The sequence below is a fragment of the Strongylocentrotus purpuratus genome, unplaced genomic scaffold (genome assembly GCF_000002235.5).
Source record: "Strongylocentrotus purpuratus isolate Spur 01 unplaced genomic scaffold, Spur_5.0 spur5_scaffold_7, whole genome shotgun sequence".
Lineage (NCBI taxonomy): Eukaryota > Metazoa > Echinodermata > Echinoidea > Camarodonta > Strongylocentrotidae > Strongylocentrotus > Strongylocentrotus purpuratus.
In genome coordinates, this window is record NW_022145613.1 from 9,632,979 (window position 1) to 9,657,576 (window position 24,598).

General features: G+C 35.5%; 1 protein-coding gene across 6 annotated transcripts in view; it reads right to left on the reverse strand.

The window, feature by feature from the left end:
* The window catches only part of LOC105445671 (diacylglycerol kinase theta), a 68,640-nt gene extending 44,201 nt beyond the window's left edge, over positions 1–24,439 (reverse strand). For 2 of the 6 annotated variants that reach the window (XM_030974345.1, XM_030974347.1), the window contains exons 1-2: positions 24,056–24,438; positions 12,925–13,004 (exon numbers count right to left, since the gene is read on the reverse strand). In XM_030974345.1, the coding sequence (XP_030830205.1) occupies positions 12,925–13,004; positions 24,056–24,233 (258 nt within the window). In that variant the 5' untranslated portion in view covers positions 24,234–24,438. Of the gene's footprint in view, positions 1–12,924; positions 13,005–24,055 lie in introns of all 6 variants that reach the window. The other 4 variants (XM_030974346.1, XM_030974348.1, XM_030974349.1 and 1 more) reach the window with 4 other exon arrangements.
* Positions 24,440–24,598: the final 159 nt, after the last annotated feature.

The following is a 24,598-nucleotide window of genomic DNA, read 5'->3' on the forward strand; positions in this document are numbered from 1 at the left end:
CATGTACAATGACACTGACCTCTCACACACAAATATGAGCATGACAAAGCAGAAAAAATATAAAGATTTTTCTTTTTTTTTAAAGCAAGGAAAGGGAGTCACACTTGCAACAATTCACAAAAGGCAGTCGTCACTTACATCACACATCACAGTTTATCTACCGTAGTCAAAAGTAAAGGGTACTGGCATAAATTGTGATGCTATTTATGGCTCCACAGCATTCAGGGATGAACTCAATGTTTTTGTTTTCACCATTTTCTTTCTTACACAATCATATCCTGGGAAACATGTCATAGGGCAATCACATGTATGTATGTACATGTAGTAAAGCCTGTCTAAACGTCATTACATCCTTCCTCTACTCTTACTACACCCCCCCCCCCATAAATTGAGAACAATGCTAAATTTACACCACCCTACATTGTACAATGTACATGTGTACTACATAAGCTACATGTACATCATGTACATGTACATGTATATGAATATGGTAGGAATGTAAAATATTACTTCAAAAGAATTAATCATCAACCAATATTTTGTTTATTAGAGGAATACAAATACACCTACATGTAGTGTATACATGTAATAGTGTACATAACTACTTTTCTGATATTGCCATAGCACTTACAGTAGAAGTAAGAACAAACCTTAAAAATTATCTCAATGTTGACTGTACATGTAGATAAGACATGTGGAAATGTTGGCCCTAATTACTAAATCATCTTTTTCGCTTGCATGCACAAAACCCAAAGGCTTCATAAGCCTGTTCATGTGCCATGCATGCAATGAACACGCACCCCCGAACAAGAGGTGGATTTTGAATCCCTTAATTTGGCAATCATCGTTAATGATATGTACAAATGGTTAATTGCCGGGTAGTGTACATGTCTATAGATAACAGTACTTGCTGAGGGGAAGTCAAAAGACACAGAATTCTGAACTAATGCTTTCCACATCGTGTGACGTAGGTCGGTTTGGCTAATATGTAATTGTGACACAAATTTCCATAATTGGGTAAATGAGATGAGGACACATTTTACATACTGTAAGCTTGCAATGTCAGCATCTGCTTTACTACTGTACCGACGTCTTGGTAATGTCGAGAGCCAGAAGGGCATTAATTAATAACACTTTACATGCAGAGTTAACATACTTCTGGCTCTAACTACTAGCCTCTAAGTAAACGATACATGTGTGTCTAACACCAGGTAAAGAGCCATCTACAATGTATCTATCCTCAATATTTATCAAGTTGCTTGGTGTGAAAGAAACAGAGATCGTTGGAAATGTTGTTTGAATCTGGATTTACAACTTACAACAAATTTACAAATTACATGTGTAGGTTTACCTATTTGCAAAACCTGAGACTAATAATAATAATATTTGGTTCTTGTATAGCGCATATATACAACGTCTCTATGCGCTTCCAAAGAGCTTTGGAAATTATTACCCTAGCTTTAGCTCTGGCAGCCGTAATCAACGCTCAGTGCATTTCAAGGAATAATCTACCAGGTACCCATTTACATGTACCTCACCTGGGTCGAATGTGGCAAATGTAGATTAATATCTTGCCAAAGAACATTAGTGCCGCGGCGGGGCTTGAACCGCCAATATCCCAATGGGCACTTCAAACATGGAATTGGTAATGTCCCTCTGATCACTATGACATAACATACAAATGAGACAACTCACTCATTTGTTCCTACACTAATCAATATCACTTCATTCAATTCATGACTGAGAAGTATATTGTTTATATTAACTGACATGTAACAACTTCCTATTCATCATAAACTTTGATAACAGTCCTGGGCAAAGGTCAAAAGGCCATTTTTATAACGTAATCAAATTTAGTGCATGGGTGTTTTTTTTTTAATGTTTTGTTACAATTATTTCATTTGAGTGTTACATACACTGTACAGTATAATTGTATTTCAATAGTGAAAATAAAAAGTTATAATATTCTCCAACCTAGCAATTACAAATGTACATGTAGGCACCTTGCATAATTCTCACAACCGTGATACAAAAAGATATAATACATGTAAGTGAATGTAATACACCAATACCTCATCACTAGGTAAACATGAATAAGTTTGTTTGTTTGTTTGTTTTGTTTTTTTGAAAATGGTCTGTAAGCAAGGAACTGTAACAAGGCAGTAATAGGGACTTTTAGATTTGCATGGATTGCTACGTGCGACGTCCTTTTAAGGCACAGGCAGTCACGTGTGATGTCTTTTTAAGGCACTGACAGTGCCTTAAAAGGACGTCACACGTAGCAGTCCACTATGCCGTCGTGCAAATCTAAAAGTCCCTAATGTCACAGTTTAATTATTTTCTAAAATAAAATAAATAGTAAATTGTACATGTACATGTAATAGTAATAACATTAGAAGTAGGAGTATTAGTAATAGTCATATTTTAAGTAAAGAGTAGTTATTATATTACTACTTGTAATAAAACTACTACTAATATTAAAAACAATAATAACAATAAAACACATTAATCTCCTAATACTATGTTTCTAGGTGCCAGAAGCTAGTGGCAGCAGTGGGATATGAAGTAATGAACCCATACTAACAAAAGTTACAAAACACATGGTAACTTAAACAAGTTCCTATAAAGCCTGCTCATGATTTCATTTAATAATCATCAATTTTCATTGCTTGTCCGATTTCTTAAAAAATACTCCCTGATATTTTTGCTTTCAACCGATTCATCTAACGCTGAAGTATGGATTTTCTCTGCAAAGTGCCATTCTAAAAAAGAAATGTGGTTACATGTAAACTTGTCTTAACATAAAATCATTAAGAAAGGAGATCATAACTTGTGAACTTTTAGAACAAGTGATATAACTGCTACTGTAGTTCACTATCTTCATGGAATATTGTTAATGTATCACAATTATTGTAAAAATATGTACAGAAATATTCAGAAACATGTACGTTTAGCAAACTTTTCAGTAGGCAATATGCTACAACTTGTGATACATGTACATGAGAAGCATTTATGACAGTAATATTTCATACAGCGTACCCCGTAAATCTCTGTGTATAAGGCACACTTTTTTGCTGCCGAAAAAATTTGAAAGTCGGGGGTGCGTCTTATACACAGGTACAGAAAAAAAAAGTTTTTGTTTTTTTGTTTTTTTTTGTTTCAATTTATGGCGCTATGCCTGGCAATGTCTCCTAGCTCAGTATTTTTTCTATAACAAATGGTGTACCACAAGGTTCTATCCTAGGTACTCCATTGTCAGAAATTTAGAGGATGCTATTCATATCATGCATGATTATTGATGTTTGGCATAGAACACAGTGCTTCTGCTAGGTGATGTGATGAGGCTGGTGTGGGACACTTGGTATCATGAAGCCTTAGACTGTTGTTACTATTATTTGTGACAAGTTCACAACTTCAACTGCACCTCGATGTAAAATGAAGGTCCTTCCCCGCGTGGGTTTTCGGCAACAAAACAACAAAACAAAAAACGATTTTTTTTTTTTTTTTTTTTTTTTTTTTTCCCCCCCCCCCCCAAAAAATAGGGGTTCGCCTTATACACAGGTGCGCCTTATACACGGAGATTTACGGTATCTGACATTAGAGTATAACAATATTAAGAAAATTAATCACTTCACTGTGTGTTATCTCATAATACGATTTGCTGGATAATTTTACTGTACTGTGTAGTTCATTATATTTGTATAATTATTTATGTTTTTACGCACTATACAAAATTGTGCAATTCAGCCACCTGGCAGCAAATGAATTTTCAATAAAATTATTACCATTACTATTATAAATAGAGCAGTTCACTGACACCTCACTTTCATGAAAGATTTTAGGTACAGATGGTCAGTTACAGGCAGTTAACCTTTCGGATATGGCACAAACATGCTCCATATAGAAAATCTGTCTCTACAATCTGACGCATACATTTTGTAGGTCTGGGCCCCGTCTTACAAAGAGTTACAATTGATTCAAATCAATCGCAAGTCCTCCAATCAATTGCAAGTTTGCAGTCTCCTATCTCTTATGTACATACATGTACATGTAGTTGCGAATCTTGCGATTGATATAAATCGCAAATAAGTGGCGATTGATATCAACTCTTTGTATGACGGGGCCAAGATGTGTAAATGGTTTTTTTTAAATATATTTTAAAGTAGTAAAAGAGAGTGGGACTTGTAGGAGACAGGACAATGCTTAAACCTTGATTGCCATGAACAAATGACCTTGCAGATCAGACATTAATCAATAACATTTCTAGTTATAATTAACTAAACAAGAGGTTCTTAAGTATTTAAAAAACAATCTCAACCAAGTGCATACATGTACATGTAGATGTATATGTTCATAAATGTTTATATCAAGGGCTCTTAAAAGTATGCTAAACTACAAGTATCATAGTACAAGTACCCAGCAGGTGTCTTGACAGAAAATAAGCCTACCTCTACAATACATTTATGTCAGAACAGTGGGACACCAGGAAATTTTACCTAACAACATCTAAAATTACCTTTGAATTTCCATTTATGGGGAATTTTTTGGGGGTCTTTATAACTTATGAAACAGCCAGTAAAGAAAAGAAAGCAAATCTAAAATGTTGATATGTACATCTGTGGTAGATATGAACATTGTATACACTGACCCAACATTTGCCCGGGGAAAATCTGCTCCTGGCTTTATTTTACAAAGACATTCAAGCATTATCTTACAATCAGGTACCCATGTACATGTACTTCATGTACAATTGTTCACCTGTGTGGAGGGTGGCAAATGTAGATTAATTTCTTGCAAAAGAATTTGAGTGCCATGGCAGGGCTCAAACTGCAAAGGGGATTCATAAATAGAACAATTTTGTCGTGAGTAATTGCTGGCCCTGATAAGGGCCATTGAGGTTTGAGGATTTGCCGGGAGCAAACTCTAGCTTGACTTAGCAGTCTTCTTGGGAAGACACCGACTTTATTTTATTAAAAATTGTGGGGTTACATGTAGGTGTGATGTTAAGTTCAGTGTAGAAAGAGGATTTTATTAGAATTTGAAAATATACAATGTAAATGTGTTGTGGACTTGCTGATGTATGTCATTGGACTGTGAAGCAAATGCTTTGCAGTTTAAGTCCCGCCGTTGCACTAATGTTCTTCGGCAAGAAATTAATCTACATTTGCCACTCTCCATCCAGGTGTTCATGAAGCAAATGGGTGCCTGATTGTAAGATATTCCTTGAATGCTTAAGTGTCTTTGTGGTAGATCTGCTAAAGCTGGGGTAATAATATGATAGCAATGCCCTCAGGGAAATCTATTATTTCTGACAAGGCTAGCTACCCTTGGTAAACAAAACATTATCATCATCATCATCATCATCATCATCTTAATTAGCATTACCATCACCATCATCATAATTAGCATCATCACCTTCACCATCGCCATCATTACACCATTATCATTATTATTAATTGCATTATAAACACCTTCCAAATCACTCTGTGTCTCTCTTTAGCTCAAATTGGCTCAAACAAAACACCGCAAATACAATTGGCATATATAGTCAATTTCCTATTAATAAATACCGTTATTTGCTCTATCCTTATTCAATTTTGTTAGTACACAATTGATCACATAACCATGATGGATATCAATTTCATAACAGTTTTCATGACATCTAGTGTGTGGGTGTTCATGTACATTTTGCTCTCTGTCTAAAACCAGTATAGCAATTTCTAGGTCCAAATATTTTTGAAGGGTGTATTTTCATAACAATACATTCTGGAGAGTAAGCTCTCAGGATTTTTTCAAAACACAGCTAAGCAATAACCAATTCACATAGAAAATTATAATCATCATTTAGCATGCACTCTTACTCCCCCCCCCCCCCCCCACTCTCTCATTTACCCACACACAAACACACATTCACTTTCTATTTTTTAAATTCTTTGTGTCTCTATCAATATCCACTTTCAGGTTCTTTCCAAATTCTTTCCCAATTCTTTCCCTGTTTCTTTCTTTATCTCTCTCCCTCTCCTTACAACTCTCTTTTTATCCTTTATGTGTCTTGTGTACAGCTCCTTCCTTCTCTCTCTCTCTCTCTCTCTCTCTCTCTCTCTCTCTCTCTCTCTCTCTCTCTCTCTCTTTCTTGCCCTCTCTGTGCAACTGTGTGCACTCTAGATATTTGTATGCTTAGCTACTTAGCATGTGTGTTTCAATGCATGTCTCTTTGAGCAATATACAGGCAGGCAGAGATGGAGAAAGGTGACAGAGAGAGAAAGAGAGAGGGAGATTAGCTCAACGTTGTGGGTATGTATGTATGTATGTAACTCCATGGCATAGATCCAGCATGATGTTGTATATGATTGTGTGTTAGCTGTACCTCCATGCAGTCTCCAGTGTATGTGAGCTCTTTCTCTCCTCCTCTCTCCATCTCTCCATCTCTATCTCCCATACCCTGTGCATGTACATGTAGTTAGAGAGAGTGTGTGTGTGTGTGTGTGTTTGTGTATGTGTGCTTACAATGCATGCATTTCAATGCATGTGTGTGTGTGTGTGTGTGTGTGGGTGTCTGCGAGAAGGGAGTGTGTGTACTCTATTTGCTATGTGACCACTATACTACTCCTTGGCATTTGCTAAATAATGCAACCTTCCAACAAGACACCAAGGGTTGCCCGCATCTATTTACATAACGTACAGCGTGCATTGATTTTTGTGTGGGTCGCTTGCGCCTCATCACAAGGAAAAAATAAAAAATAAAGATACATACATGTAGTGTGTACATCAAGATGCTGAATGTAATAAGGTGAGACAGAGGTAGAAAAAAACACCTCAGAGTGCATACATGTTTTGGTAATTAAGATAGAAAGGAGATTGAAGAAATAAATACACATGTAAGGGTTTTCAGATAAAGATGATATTATCTAGCGAGATGAAACAGAGACAAAACACAGGTTTGCATTGAAACATACTTACCGTATAGGACATGTAGTCAGTAATAATTGATAGCAAAATTGGATGTTAGGGGGGAAAAGAGACTTACACTTTAATTGTTCTGGGATTTCTGCATAATGTTCATAACCAATATGATAGTTACATGTAAATGTATATAAATGTATTGAATTACTTGTAAAATGTAGATGTTTTCATGAAAATTCATAAAAGAAATAAGATCGAGCAGTGAATATGTAAGAATGAAAACTAGGGAGGGAAGGTTAACATACTGTACAGAAAATAATCTTACTTTAAAAAATAAGAAACATGGACAAATTCTTTCTTTGTTTACATTGAAAATGGTATTACCGTAAGTGCTTTTATTGTTTTTTAACAATATCAAGCTTTACAAATTCAGAAAATATAATCAAAAGTTTTAAGCAAAACAGTAGTGTTGGAGTGTTGAGGTCACAGAAGGAATTTGAGAGTTGAAAGACCATCGTGGCAGCAATGATTGCTCATGAAATTCTCTCATATTTCAAATTCAATTCAAAAGACAAAAAATAAAGCCAGGGCAATTAAATTTTTGGTGGTAAAAATCATGTTACAAAAAAGATTAATATTTTAATAGTAATAACATTTAACACTAATATTGAATAAGATAAATAATAGAATAATGATAATCATAATGATAATCATAATAATAATAATAACCATTAATTAGTAATACACATTTCTAACATGTATGATTGAAATCACTACACGGTGGTGGCAGCGGTGGGATACGAACCAACACCTTTGAAATATTACCTGTTTGGAGTCAGAAGGACCTTAACTTTGTGTTAAAATATGTGATTAAACATCCTTCCGGCTCCAAAGATTCCAAACAGACAATAAATTTATAACAACAATTCCTTTTTTAAAACCTACTATTCTTTTTCAAATCATTAAAAACTGGCATAATGAATTCAACAAAAAAAAAGACCTGCATTTTTTCAACTGTCCTTCTCACATAATTCTTTCTGAATACTTGCGTGTAAAATTTCTTCTTTCTTAAAATATAAATTGGAGCTCTTTTTGATAATTTGTTAATTGATATCAGAGTGAGATTTCCCAAACAGCTATCTTGTCACAGCTCTCCTTTCTGACCAAATTTGTCTACATTCCTGAGTATTAATAATTTTAGGAAATTTCTTTTTGATGCTACAGCAATTCTTGAACTTAACATACATGTTATCATTTTGGGGGTCTGTTTCACTACCGTATATGTATTTCACTTGGTTTTTGTTTTTTGTGTCTTTGCACATGACACTTTTTATTTATTTTGTAACAAAGCACAATACATTTTTTGTATACAAACAATTCTGACATTCTTCTACAAATGTAATTGTATCAACTAAATCTAATTTGTCTACATGTATGTCCACATATGTTCCATCTGATGAGGGCGAAAAAGGGTGCTTTCTTAATTTACATTTTAATAGATAACAGGGTTGCTTTACCTCTTCTTTTTTTTTTTTATCTACTGGTATGTACTCCTCATTAAAAATTAACAATCAGTCAAAACAGTCTACTTTTATGACACAATATCATTGACAAGCAAATAAGAACAAATTAAAATTTTTAACAATATTTGAAGAAGAAAGAAGAAAAAAGAAAAATCACTAAAAGAAATAAAATCATACTAAGTAAATTTTCGAAAATATTATGAGACTTACAGTTTGTACCCAGCCCCCTCCCCCTCTCTCCATGAATAACAAATTGATAGAGCTTATGGATATCACACATGGAATGAAACAAATAATAGATTGAAAAGTGACACAGAAGCAGAACAAAAATGGTAAATGAAAGTTATTGAATCAAATCAATGTAGGCCTACATGTACTGTACATTCTTCAAACTACATGTACATGTAGGATTGCGCACTATTCGAAATACTCAATACCAAAAGTATACAGCAAAGTATTTTCATAATGAGATAAAAGTTGATATGTAAACTTATGCCCAGTGTACCAAATATTTACGTTGAAGTATGACCTATGATGCACTGGATAAGTGTGTATCTTTTAGAAGGAAAAAAAAACACAAAACAGCCCTAATATCACTAGAAGGAGTCAGAATAAAATTACATCCATGAAAATTGACGGACATCAACAAACAGCAGCTACATGTACATGTACATGCAAATATATTTTGAACCATTTTTTATAATCAAATCATCTTAAACCTGTGATAATGAACTTCGTTTTGAACAGCTATACCGTACTGTATGCACATGGAGTCATAAATCCTCATAAATATAATTGAACATGTACATGTGTATGTTTATATACCTTAAAGGTTTAAACGAAAATGAAAAGATCTGTAAATGAAGTGCCAAGAATAAATCAACTTCATGTACATGCACATCACCAGTCTTGCAATATAGTTTGACATCTACCTCTGATTTCCTTTTAAAATGTAATAATCCCGTGGATATTAATCATGATATTCTCCCAAGCTTTAACTCCTCTCTTATTAATTATACAGGCATCTGTATTCTTTCATTTTGGCAGAAAAATAAATCATGATTAAATTACCTAGATAATCATAAATAGCTATAAAATTGAAGATGACATTCAATGAAAATGAAGCCAGACACAGATTTCATAAGGAAGCCGTAAAGTAAATAAGCAAAGGTAGTAGCATTATAGAAAATGAGCAATACAACCTTTAGTTGGTGTGTGAGAGGGGGTGGATGATAATCTAGAAAACAAATACTGATGGAAGCCTGGGTTTCATGTAGCCCACAATATGCATTATGTGCAAGAGAGTAAGAAAAGGAGAGTATGTGTGGGTGACAGTGGGTGTGTGTGAGTGTGTGTATGGTGTGGCTTAGTTTGCACAGTGTTCTATTGCTAACTGCGTTGGCTGCGCTGCTGCCACTGCTGCAGCCAACGCTAGTCAAATCTCCCGAGCATCTCCTCTTACTGGGCAGCTACAAATATCTCCCTTCCATAAATATCAGGTCTATTTATAGCCCTCGCTACTACCAAGTCTTTTTATAGCTGCCGTGTGCGATCACTTGGTCTGTCATCAACCTAGACCACATGAGGCGGTGCTTCATTGTGGTAGAGCAGCGATGAAAGAGAAAGAGAGAGGGGAAGAGGAGAGAAGTGGGTCTTTGTAATTCTTGTCACTAATAGCCAGCATTGGCAGCTTTGGCATCGTCTGGTATCTGGCTTTGCGATGACAGTTTAATAAACCACATGTAAAGTCTATTGAGGCTACCTGTGAGAGCCAGCCAGCCAGCCAGCCAGAGTTGAGCTGAGCAGAGCTGCCCAGGGTACGTTTGTTGTGTGTATTAATGCAGAGATAAAATGCAGCCATAATTAGTATGCTTGTCAAATGAGCCACAATAGGCCAATATCGAGTCAAATTAAGCGCGCACACCAAACTACAAGTCGTATTTAAATTCTGCAGCCTCCTTTGCGATATAATGCAGTGAATCGATCTATGTCACATACATGTAGGAGTGATATTTCCTGGTATATTTTGAGGAGTGAAGATGCATCTTTTCCGGTATTTAACAGTACTCAAACTCATCTAAAAGTACACTTGACATGCAGATCAGAATTAAAGCTTCTAATTTTTGTCAGCTTTTAATAAAATCAAGTAAACACTTACAAAGATTACATTTATGTTAACAGTAATGTTTGGATCATGTTTGCTTCCATGTACCTACATGTACAGTGTACAGTACAGTGTAAGTAATGAGAAGAAACAAAACTGAACCTAAAAATATGGAATATGTCAACTGGAGACATATACGTGTATGTCATGTACATGTACCGGTATGTAATATCAGTCCTGTCATTCAAATTTCCATTTCAATTGGTTACTCAGCAACCTGGACAATTACTTGGTTTGCAAAATACCACCCCAACTTTTCATTAAAAATGGACCCTACAAATGAACTTACATGTACATGTACACTGTACACTGTGGTTCAATTTCGTTCGTTGCCCCAAAGATTGCCTAACAGGAACTTAGCAGGTTAATGGCATTAGCAAATTATAACTTTAAATTGTTATCTTTTCAAAATATCAAATGATAGCTATTATAAATATAACCATGGAACTTGCAGACAGCCTCTTCATAAGGAACATCATTAAATCAGTTTCAGAATGTTGGACTCTATACATATTTTGCACTGTTTTTTCAAACAAATCATGTTGCAGTGTACTTTTGTCTTCCCATCTATAATTCCATTATTTCTGGTCTGTTGCCCCCCCCCTTTCTCTCTCTAACTTACATTGATACTAGGTTGATACAATTGTATAATTCAGTACGAATTTTGTTTTACTAATAAATATTGAAACAGTAATCAACTCTCTGCTGCTCTCGTGCAATTGGCATTGTCAGACCCATCAAGGATAAATGTAGTATGCTTTTATCAACTCTCACACCAAAGTAGATATTGAGCATTCAGAATCCATTTGAAATCATCTCTTTATGCACAAGTACATTTACGATATACATGTACATGTATTTCATGTTTCTTCTGGGAGGTTTTCTAAGCAAAAATCAAATTCCTGCTTTTATTGGCATCTTCATAGTGTGGCACAGTCCACAAGACTCAAAAGGGTGGTCATCTTTATCTTGTACTAGTACAACAGAAAAAAACTGAGCAATTGACATCCTTTTTCTCTGCACATGTACATGTGTATGTTCAATTTCTCCTTTGTCACGCCTATATTTCTCCATTGAAAAATAAAGAATCATTCAGCTCTCTGCTTTTCTCATGCATTTAAAATGTCCACACCTTCCAAGAACAAGAGCAGTGTTCTTCTCTTTAAAGAGGAGGTTGAGTTCTGGGAAGAGGTGAAAAATATATTTTTTTTACCGGTATGCAAGTGTGAAAGAACATCAGGTAGCAAATGGTCCCTGAAAAGCATGGCTCTTCAAGGCTCTTCAAAACCTCAACATTCTAAATATGGCATGTAACGTCATAAAAATCGGGACGGATTTTTACGCCACATGTTCGAGTAGTCCCATATACATCTTTCTGTGTACAGTGCTTTTAACTTAACCAAGACTGGGCAAAATTTCTTATTATTTAGTTGATTTTAGAACCTTGCAGCACACACCAATACTTATATGCTAGATGATCGTTTCCACAACGTTTCTTTCACAACGCAATCGCATGACCAGAACTCAACTTGGAAGGAAATTGAGAATGTAAAAAAAAAAAACACCTTTTATGCTCAAATTTCACATCCTTGTCTGAAAAGCTCATATCAACTCTCCACTTTTCACACCCACTTAACATCTCCACATCCAAACAAAACAAGAGCAGTTCTCTTTCTCATCATCTATTACAATGAAATGAACTTCAAATTTACTTTTCAAGGAGATTGTTGTTATTTTTAGGTCAACACCAAGTTACCAACCTTCCTTTTTTGCAAAATCTAATTGAATGTATAAAGGCTATCCAGGCGGGCATAGAAGTATAAGGTAGGACAGAGTTGAACAGAATGAATTTTAAAAAAAATCATATATTCTATCATGACATATGCCCAAATAAGACAATATTTGGGCATCTTCTTGCCCAGATTTATCCTGTTTCTAAATGTTACGAGTGGGGTGACATTTTTTTGTTGTTTGAAATACAAGATACAGTCAGGCACCTTGATGTTATAATGTTGCCAGCAAGCGAGGAAAAAAAAGACATTTTATCATCTTTAAAATGCTATTTCATCACAAAATCACATATTCTAGCAGTTTCTGAAATTTGTTTTTTCATGAAATCAACGTTAGTCCGAAATAGTTTTTGATGTAACTAAATTTCTATTGCGAGACCCCTAGAGATGTCTTGCGGCACCCCAGTTGAAAAATGCTGCCCTCATGCACACATGTAAGTTTCGTTTTCTTGATGTGTATAGCTTGTGTTATATAACCTGTAATCAAATATCAAATCAAATATTTTGTACAGTTATTTTTGGACTGGATATTGTTCAAGCATACCTTTATTCTGTCTGCTGCTATTGTTGCACATGGCGAAATACCGGCTTCTGTACATCGATCATGGCTCACAAAGTTGCAAACTGCAGAAATGACAGAAAAGAAAACATCAAAGATGTAAGTCAATAATGAAAATTTAGTATTTTGCTTTTAGTTTTGAAATAAATACTGTATCATGATGCCAAATACATTGAGACCAAACACACACACAAAAATTAATCATAGAATATAACGTTCAAAAAAATTATCTGTTGAAAGCCAAAATAGGATTAACTCTGTAAAAAAAAAAAAAAAAAAAAAACATTTAATTCATAATGTGTACATTAAAATTAAGACACCTTATTATTGATATTCATGAAAGTGCCTCTTTCATAGAAGCGTAACAGAGCATTTTATATAAATTCAGAATGTACACTTTCAGTTTACAAGCTTAATCCCAAGTTGTTATCTCATGCATACACACTCATGACATTTAATGGCTAGATTCACCAACAAAATACATATGTATGCAACAAGATAGTATCTGGCATTGTATATACAATGTACATGTACATGTATATGTACATGTAGTTTAAAAAAACAAAACAACAACAACATCATGGAGTCATTCCAATAAGATACATGTACGTAATCTCCTCTTTCTTTTCCCCTTTCTTCTAATTTCAGTGGTGACCTTTTCCAAAGTAATTTTCATTCTCGACCATGCTCCGTTCTCCGATGGCACGGCTACATTCTAATAAACTATGCATAATGCTCAACCAGTACTGTCTTTGTGATTCCTGCGGATCAGACCTAATCATACATGCCCATCCATGGTTGCAGTCAAAAGGTCAGGGGTCAATCGAGGGAAAATTAATGAAATTAGGTTCTCGTTTAATGTGGATATTATTTTGGAAAATGTACTTTTCAAATGCATTGACAAATGACAAGATCAGTGATGTAAAAATACTAAATTGGAAATTCTCATCAGAGATCGTGCTAAACAATTCATGTAAAAGCCATGCATTTTCATTGTATATTATTAACCAGTTGAATATTAAGCCAGAGAGAACTTGATGAAGTCTTTGAAGAATATGTGTTATCTGCAATACCGAATACTAATCTGCATTTTGGCCAGGTAGTCAATTTATTTTGTGTCAAATCTACTAGTTGTGTCAAGATTACGTGTACATGTATTATGGAAAAGGAGTACCGGTATTATACACCTCACATGTACAGTACATGTAACTAAATTCACATCATTTTTGTTTGGCTTTTGAGGGCAAGTCTACATGTAGTTACCGGTAAACTATTAGGTCAAAAAACAAAAATAATATGTTTCTCGTACAGATTTTTTTTTAAAAAGGAGGAGGCAGGGTACTATTTTGCTATTTTATGCTATTTTTCCAAGATGGCTGCCATGCTAATTATAGCTGGCCAAGCCTATTTATTCACAGATATTGTGCTATGTGAGTATGCTGATGCAATGTATGATAAAAATAATGATTTGTATCACTTTAGAACATTATAGTAAACAAAATGTATATCACAGCTATTTTGCATTAATTTTTGTTACGGGGGGCTGGGGCTTTTTTTCTTCTGAATAGTGAATATTTTTTTTAAAGGAGGCGGGCAGGGACAAGAAACATTTCATTTTTGTTATTTGGCCTAATTTGATGTTTAGAAGTGCTCTACTATCACTGAACCTCACCAAAAAAAATCTCTACACATGTGCATTTACAGTACATCATACAGTGTACATGTACAATAACAAACATGTACATGTGTGTGTATGGGCAATATGTTCCACAATCCACATACCAGTATTAATAATACTCAAATATTATTAATTAAAATGAAAAAATATTAGAAATACGAAATTATTAAAAATAGAATAAAAATATCAATAAAAATAATGATAATATCAATAATAAATGAGAATAGTTGATTCTTATTCAGTTCCTTCATAGCACAAAAACAGAATGAATTGATTTATGATTAGGAAAAATAATAAAGCAACATACAATGTACAGTGAACATACTGTACATGTAAGGAAATAAGCAAATGCTAGCAATAGCAAATTTAATTACATTAATACTGATGCTGGCTGGGAGGAATTATCATCAACATTGTATGGTAGTCTAATAAGCATGGTGATGGACATATGAATCAAAACAACACATGGAGTTGCTGCTGTATGTAAAGAGCAAACAAATTTAGTCAATGATCTGTATGATTAAAAACAGAATCAGAAACTAAGTTAAAGGTACTATGTCCCATTTGCAGGCCAACAAAAATGAAAAAGTTAAATTCCAACTGCATTTGAAAGATAATACTAATTTAGAACTTCCCTAAAAAAGGTGGGGCTTGAAAATGTCTTCAAGTGGGAAAATAACGACTATAAGTTGTCAAATCGACTTTAGGGCTATAGAGCTCAAAAGTAATAGTCTTGATTTTCAGACAATTGTACCAAATGGTCATACGTTTTATGCTGTGCAAAGATTCAATCAGTTTAATCTTGGCCACCACAAGAAGTGGGTTATTGATGTAGACAAAATATGCTCATGTACCCTTTACAACTCTTTTCATGTATGTTATTACCAAAGAAGAAAAAAAGCCAGTCTGTCACTCAATAGTGTCTGACAGTGAAGTCTAGCAAGTAAACGGGTTTCCTTGCATAATTTGAATATGAGGACACTGCTAACATTTAAATTTCACAGATAGGACATACATAACATATTCATAATTCCTGCAAAATTCTACATGATTTGAGGTTGGCTGCAAAAGGGACATAGTACCTTTAAGACTCAACAAGGATTTAGGAGGGATCATAATTCATAAACAAGAAAGGAAGACATACAATATCTCAGGACATACGTACAATTGTACACATACACATGATTTAGGATCTATTAACAAAAACACTTATGATATTCTTACGTAAAAGTAGGGCCTTGTAGGCCAATTTGCGAATGTTATTCATCATCTACTGCTTGGTTGTAAAAATCATTAAAGAGCTACATGTACATTTACAGTACGTGTACACGTAAATACATGTATACCGGGGTACATGTGAGACTTTGTGTGTAAAACTTTCCTTTCAAATTATATAAATTTTACAAACCTGGTTGAAAATCAAAAAAATGATAGGTGACAACCACCACTACATGTACATGTACATGTACATGTAAGTACTATCGCATTCATTCAAAAGTCAATTCATTTACAACAATTTATTCCATTTCCGTAAGTTTGTACCTATCATCTATATGAAGTTCTAGATAATGAAACCTACATCATTTCGATGAACCTAAAATTTAAAAGTTCATTACAATAATCAAAAGCAGGGCAGAACCCTGTTGTTACTCTAGGTGTCGTCTCAATTTGATGACTCGGCAATTTTGTTAACGTGGTTATGTCATTAATATCTAGGTCCCTGTAAAATTTGTTTTGCAAATTCAAAATGTATGGTTTAAAGAAAACCAATAACATTGAAATAGAATTTGTTATGACAAATCAGAATTATTTTGTTCAGTACCCGCTACCCAGGGGAAGTCTTATCAGCATCAATGCTGTTCTTCCCGAGGGCTCTGCAATTATTATTACCCGGTACTCCAGAAACTCTCCTTACTTGCCATGTACAAATGTACCCATTTATATTTCCATGCACACCTGGATGGGGAGTAGCAAATATGGATTAATGTCTTGCTAGGATTTGAACCCTCAACTTTTGGATTGAGAGTCAAGTGAATGAACCTCTATTACGAGAAACCTTGAAATACATTGAGGTATCACTAAATGTAGTTAACTGCAATGTACATGTACATACGTACAACCAGGGGGGGGGGGGTACTCATATATTAAGACATACGGGGGTGTGCCGCTCTAATGGATGGGTAGGGGTTTCAAGGCTTGAGCGGCATCCCCCCCCCCCATTTGCATGCTCCAAAGCCATGTTATAAAAACATATATTAGATAGCTTAGACAGATACCGAGATGTGATTGGTCCAGAGCTCGTCACGTGATATCAATTGCGAGGATCCAAATTGTTATATTTTCCTGGCCGGTCACTTTTCAGTGTTATATTATACCGGCTGGTGAAATGAATATATTTTTAATCAATGCATGTTGCCCTCTTGAGGACTGTATGTCACCAACTACATACATTACACCATTATCGAGGGCCATTTTATTTTTTCAATATTTTTTTTTCATGAATTTTTTTTTCCCTAGAAATTTTTTTTTCCCCAAAAAATGCTTTTTTGGGTAAATTTTTTTTTTAAATAATTTTTTTTGTTTCCCGAAAAATGTTTTTTGGGGTAAGAATTTTTTTTTTTTTTTTTTTCCCCAAATTTTTTTAAATTTTCCCTCAGCGCTTCGGGAAAATATAACCACTTGGGAAATATAACTCCCTTCAGCGGTCCAAATAATGTTATATTACACCCCCTGCCAGTCAATAACTGTATAATATCGTTCTCTTCTATTTCACACAAATACCATTATAAAGCTAATGATCAAAGAACCCCACCAGGTAGATTATTGTAGACTCAATAGCATACATTTTCTGTTTGATATGTTGCTAATACACCATGAAAATGTATCGCAATAAAGCCCTTGGCTCTTGATAAATTTCCAATTTGTATGCTGATCCTTGGGATCTTGCATTTCAAGGAATCGCATCTCATTGGCTGGCTACACTTTCCTGTTTACCAAATTTGGTGGTGTTTATTTTACCTGGCATACCGGTACTATAAAGAAGATTGCAAACTTATAGCTTCGCTTCTTACGTACATGCTAATCCTAAAGCCTGTTGTTCAGACTACGTTGTACGGCTACAAGAAAACTCTATTACCATACATGTATAGTAATATGATAACTAATAAATTCTTTTCTAGTCTGATTGATATACTGTATAAGCTGTTATTTTTGTGAGGGTTTATTTTCGGGGATTGCATATTTTAGCAAATTTATCAACATGCGGAAAATATTGGCACTATAACATACAGAGCGTGAAAATATCAGCATAAATTTATGTGCTTGCGTCCTCACGATTGCTAGCTGCTGTACTACATTTATACAAGTACAAGTAACTACATGTACCTTGTACTGTTTCGTAATGCAATGCTGTCGCCTCCTCCTCCTCCTCCCCCCCCCCCCCCCCCCCCCCCCCCCCCGCGTGCATTTCTTCTCGGTACTCGGCTGTACAAACTGTATGTGTTGCGATGGGTTGCATAAACTTGTGTGTGTACTTACGTGAACTAGTCTCTGTGTGTATGTGTTGGCGTGAAAAAGTTTATGAATACTTCAAGTTCATGCCCGTTCATTAATTCTGCCGTGTGCTATTCGCGAAAGCAAGGACTCGCGAAAATGTCTCATTAATACCCTGTCATTTGCGACAATATCCGTACCTGAAAATTTCAGCTTATACAGTGTAACGAAACATCACATAGTGAAAAATGTACATGTACAGTAGCATCGTTTCAATTGAGAAAAAAAATCATGGAACAGTTCTCGTCTGAACGTTGTATATTATTACGTTATATTTGGCATAACTACACTGTAGGTGAGGCTCATCATTAGCACACACTGATGATTAGGTGTTTTGTTAACGGACCGCTTCAAAACATGATAAAAAAGATCTACAATGTACCATAAATGATGTTCTTATCCAATGTGTGTGCATGACCTTTTATAGCGATACAATGATTTTCTATCACGTTTCTTTAACTTAAGTTTACAAGTTGCTATAAAAACCCTTGCGTCTAAACAGGCTACAAGAGATACTTTACAGGCCAGTTTATGACAAGTGTTGCAATAAAAAGGAATTACAGAATGATCCAATTTATCTCATAGGTTGCGGGTTGAGAGTTGAGAATCTCCTAAAGAGCCAGTTACTTGATAGCTCCTTTGTAAAGAAGGGAAAATGAAGACACAACAAATGTAAACATGTAAACGCCCTGCCAGGTATTATTATGTGCGGGTATTAAAAGCCTGAATCCGGGGTAATAATATGTACCGCGCCTAGAAACAAAGTATTAAAGGGATAGTTGAGTTCTGTTGCAGAGGGAGCTACACAAATAATTTGTTTGTGAGATAATGAAAAACTGTACTGAGTGTCAAATTTGAAAGAACATAATATGTAAATGACAAAATCATCTTTATTTGATAAAAATCGGTTCAGAGACGGCTGAAATATAACGATTTCAAATACTTGTGTACCACCACAAATATTATATATTTTGAAAAATTTGAAAAAAAACCCGTTGAAAAAAACGAAATCAACGCTTTTTACATTGTATTTCAGCCAATGCCTATGTTGGCTTTTTTGTTGGCATTTTTGTGGTGCTTGTATTACCCACAATTAGCCGGCTCATGTATTGTAATTTTGATTAAATAATTAATTAACGGTCACCATGTTTTTTTTTAAGTGGAGCTGAATTGGAGTAGAGCTAAAATTACCTTCATAGCAATTTTAAGTTCTAAAAGGGCACTATGTCATAGATAAAAATAAGAGCAATAACCATGCACTTTGAAGGCATTTGCGGTCTGAAAACAGAACTCAACTTTCCCTTTAACTATTATTAAGCTCATTATAAATGGGCGTGTTTATCGGGGCTTGCCACTAGATATGTACATATCGTACCCCACTATCATATCCCACTATACGATCGTGATTTGTGGGATGTCGTGTTTATCGTCCCTTCACGATTCAAAATAAAGGCCTTGTGTCTGCCCAGCTGTTTTGACCCGGGAAGCAGACAGTTTCTCGGAGGTCAACTTCACACACATGCTTGTACACAACACCTGGGTGGTCCTATTTGTATGTGAGGTTCAAAACAGCTTTGCGTTTATCGATCTCTCAGAAACGTGATTCTGGCTGTATGTCACATACAAAACACACCTTTTTGCGTCTTTAGATATGCCCATATCTAAAGCCCTTTAAAAAAGGCTTTGCGTTTATCATCTTCTAAATTTGCCTGAAAGACGTTTGAGAAACCTGATTCTAGCCAAAAATTTGGTCGATAAACGCAACCAATGGGAGCTACACTGTACCGTATTATTATCATATCTAAAGGTGCCCTCTCCAAAGAGATAAACAAATTATAAACTGGAAAAAGTTGGGGAGAGGGCGGGGAGGGGGCTTCTGAAAGATAACAACTGAGAGTACTGTGCTCTTCTGACACTTTGTTGTTAATTCCTTAGGACTACTTCCTTCCTTCACACCCTTGACAAATTTCCAGATACATGTATTTGACTTTGCTTAAAGCTTATCTGCCATAGTTTACAGGAGGGATTAGACCGCCCTACAAGGTCACTGGACAGGTGGCTATCTCATCAACTCAGCTCTCACTTAACATAAGAAAAAGAGGATCATGGGAGACCAATGGTCACCGATGAGGCATTGTTTGTTATATAGAGGGCGCAAGTAGCTACAAGTAGTGCAGTGGGCCTTTAATACATTATTAAATCATCTGTTCAGATCTTCAGAGGCAAAAGGGCATTAACTCTGTTTATAAAAGTTTGAGTTACAGAACTTCTGCTCTGGCTCATAATATGATTGCAGGGCCCTCAGGGAGAACAGTATTAATACTGATGAGGCTACCCTGGGAAAACAAGACACATTATTATTGTTTATTACTATTATTATTATTATTAATATCATTATTATAACAGATGATATGTCTTGGTGCCATTAACAATGACCTTGGCCAGGCTTGGTGCCTCCCTTTCTTTTTCTTTCAATAATATTAGGACATGTACACTTGTACAGTGTACATGTACATGTATGTATTTGCCCCCTTTTCAAGGTGCCTAAAATGGAAAGAAGCCATGGCCTTTTGAAAGTGACTAATGAGAGGCCTGATTAATTTTTGACACCTCTGTGAAGCTCAAAAATTTAAATTAAACTACAGTGTACATTGTAATTTGTAACTAAACATACATGTTGTAAAAACTAACCAAAACTTTTCCAGATGATCTTGTTTCTCTTAGTCTCACGAGGTCCACAACAGCAAGCAAAATACACATGTACCGGCAGGCGCGTACGCAGGGGGGTGGTTTTTGGGTTAAACCCCCCCCCCTCGAGTTTTTTTATGTGTATGTTTTTTGTATGTTATTTTGGAAAACCCTCCCCTTTTGATTTTTTTTTTTTTGCCCATTGCCCATTGCCAATGGGTGACCTTAAAAAGGTGACCTTACCCCCCCCCCCCCCCAACTGGACAAAATGTCAAATTTTCAAATTTCGAGACCAAAAAAAAAAAAAAAGTGTCCTCTTCCCCCCCCCCCCCCCCCCCCCCTCCCACATGTCATTTATTTGTAATCTTGAACATTCAGTGTAAGTTTCGTTTGATTCTGTGAGAATTATTATTTTTTTTTACCAGTACTGGAGTTTATCTTTAAGTATGTTTCCTCCAAGTAAAGTGCTATCCATAGCTTTGGTGACATTCTATTTACCGGTAGTCGTAAGAATTATCAGTTCTAGGCTACATAAATTTGGGTCAGGGGAGGACGCACTATTAATAATGAACAGGGGTGTGTATACAAGAAGACTTACACTGTACAAGAACACTGTAATATGACTGTATAATTATGTACATGTAGGCTTACAGTATTGCTTGGAAATTTGAAATAAAGAAAACACTCTCACACAGTGTCACGCATGACTGCATCTATTATTCCATAGAATTTAGTGTGACTTAGTGTTAGGGTGTCTACTTTATTTCAAGCAATACTTAATTAACACCCAAGTAACAGCAAATTCTATGGGTTAATACATGCACTCACGCGTGACACAGTGTAAGAGTGTTTACTTTATTTCAAGCAATACTTAATTAACACCCAAGTAACAGCAAATTCTATGGGTTAATACATGCACTCACGCGTGACACAGTGTAAGAGTGTTTACTTTATTTCAAGCAATACTTAATTAACACCCAAGTAACAGCAAATTCTATGGGTTAATACATGCACTCATGCGTGACACAGTGTAAGAGTGTTTACTTTATTTCAAGCAATACTGTACATGTACATACATTTAAATACAGTGTATTATATTGTAGCTCCAATAGTTATTTTTAATCTAATTCTATACTACCATTAAATGGTGAGTCCATTTCCATGACAAACATGTACATGTACCTATCACATCTAGTTGGATTCAAGAAACAATTTACATTACAAAAAATTAGAGAAACAGATTGTGAATTAAGAACATTACATGTATGATTGATTTTACAGTCATGATTGGTAAGACGAAAATTGGCAACTCTGCAACATCCCTCATTTACTTATTTAATACTTGTTGCAGTAATCCATTCCCAATCGCAGCCCCTTAGAAGCTACTTCTACTTCTACGTCAATACTTGACAGGATTTATAAGTCAGGATATACCGGTATGTAACGCCAAGGTTACTGAAGTGTGCAGGTGAACCACTACACCGAGGTTTCCCCCTACTTTTATACAAATAGTGCAGTGGGTTCTTAACGTGCAAGGGTGGTGACTCTCCTGTACACGACACCTCCATAAAACGTCCTATCTGAAGGACTGAGTGTTTTCACTTAACATAGCCTGCGTCTATGAAACAACCGGGAGGGGCACGTTAACACACAACGCAGGCTTCAGGCAGACGCTTTACCCACTGAGCCAACTCAGGAAGCGCGATAGCTCAGTCGTAGAGCAGTGGTCTTGTGATCCGGTGACCCAGGTTCGAAACCAAGTCGATGCGCTAGTGCCCTTTGGTAAGGCATTAATCCTCATTACCAGGTCCCTCGGAGAGGACCTAAAGCCGCCGCCGTCTGGTTGCTTACTTACAAGCATTTATGCTTTCTTAGCTGTCAGGTTATATAACCACCACCACCACTCGCCTACGGGATGTCATGTGCTAATGAAGGAGCCAAGGTGCAAAGTTCGTCTCACATAAGACTATAAATGTATGAAATAGCCTTTGGTTTATAATTTAACATCAATATTGTAAAATACATGTACAGTGCATTGTACATTGATGACTCTTCCTGGTTTTGGGGTTCTGAAGGCATACATGTAGATCTGATTCCTACAGGTGTAACATTTGCCACATAATGTAAAATATAAAGTTTCTTTAAATACACAATATACTGTATGTACAGGGAATAATTTTCCACAAATTTCTTGATTAGCAATTTCAGCTGATGGATAAATATTTCAAATGAAATTCTGTACATTTCTATGGAAGAAAACTGCTACACAAGATAATTTTGTATAGCAGTCATGCAAAAATGCAAAGCAAATTGCGATGCGATACCAGGAAAATTATTCCCTGATGTATCATATTTTGGGCACCCTTGGAGAGAATGTGTTTCAGTGAAGAAAATGAATATTCATTTCTTTTTAGCATGAATTTTTGTATAGCAAGACTGGATTAATTACATTTTATTGTGGGATGTGTCCAACGTCTGTGTAGTAAAAGAAACACTAACATATTTATACAAATCATATATATATATATATATATATATATATATATATATAAATATGCATAATAATTCATATTTACATGTATATTGAGTAATTGGACAAATTAAAAATATGCTACTCATAATGTCAGTACACGCATACGGTATATGTTTATTCACAGTAATATTTAACACACATGTAATAAAGTTTAAAAAAATACATACATGTAAGGTACAGTATATCAAAATCAAATACATGTACACTGTATATCTCAATAATATTAATAATGCATAGTCATATTATTAACTTGCTGGTCAACTTGAATATAGACCATGCACTCACACGTGTAACAGTATTTACATTGTTATAATTACACAGTGAGTAATAGTTTATTCAAAGTCTTTCCTATACTTAAGTTATAATAATTAATATACAAATATCTAGATCTAATAACACACATCCAATTTTTTAAATAAACATATTCCATGATACACGGACACTGCACTGCACAGACTATAATTTCACCAGCAGTACATTTCAATATGCATATGTACAGCTCAATCACAACATACAAAACAAAACAAAAACAAAACACTAGACTATGCATAGTTAGAATAATTAGATACATGTACATTGGTTTTTCTCTCTGTGCAATGTCAATGAATGACTGTATCATGTCATTGAGCAATCCACCAATGATATGTAAATTACCGTACACGTACCTTCACATATGTAACCTTGCCCAATGAAACCCCACAACATATCCGTACAATGGTGGCAAAATGTTGGCTTATGAAATGTCTTTTTCCCAAATGTATGCCCATGTGCGTCCATTCCACTATCTCTCACGGGATTCAAGTCTACTTGTCGACCAAAAAATGAAGTTGCCGGTGTGGCCATCTTGTAAAAATCTAGTTACAGGCAACGTTGCCCGAATATATCCGTGCAACCTCAATAACAACACAGCTTCTCAAAGCTGTACGGTCGTCGTACGTACGGCCGGTTGCGTACATAGCAAATACACACTGACACACAACATTACACACTATTGCGTTTGGAGCCAACAGCCCAGAGAGAGTGTGTCGCCGGTACTGTGGCGGGTCGTAAACGGGGTGAGAGTGTGTGCGATATGGCCCAAGCTAAAACCCAACCACCGTACACATTTTCGTTCGCACTTGTCGGTTTCTCTCCGTTACTATATAATTACACAGTAGAATTACCCGAACTATACTATTATACCGCTGCATGATAATGCTCGTATGGAC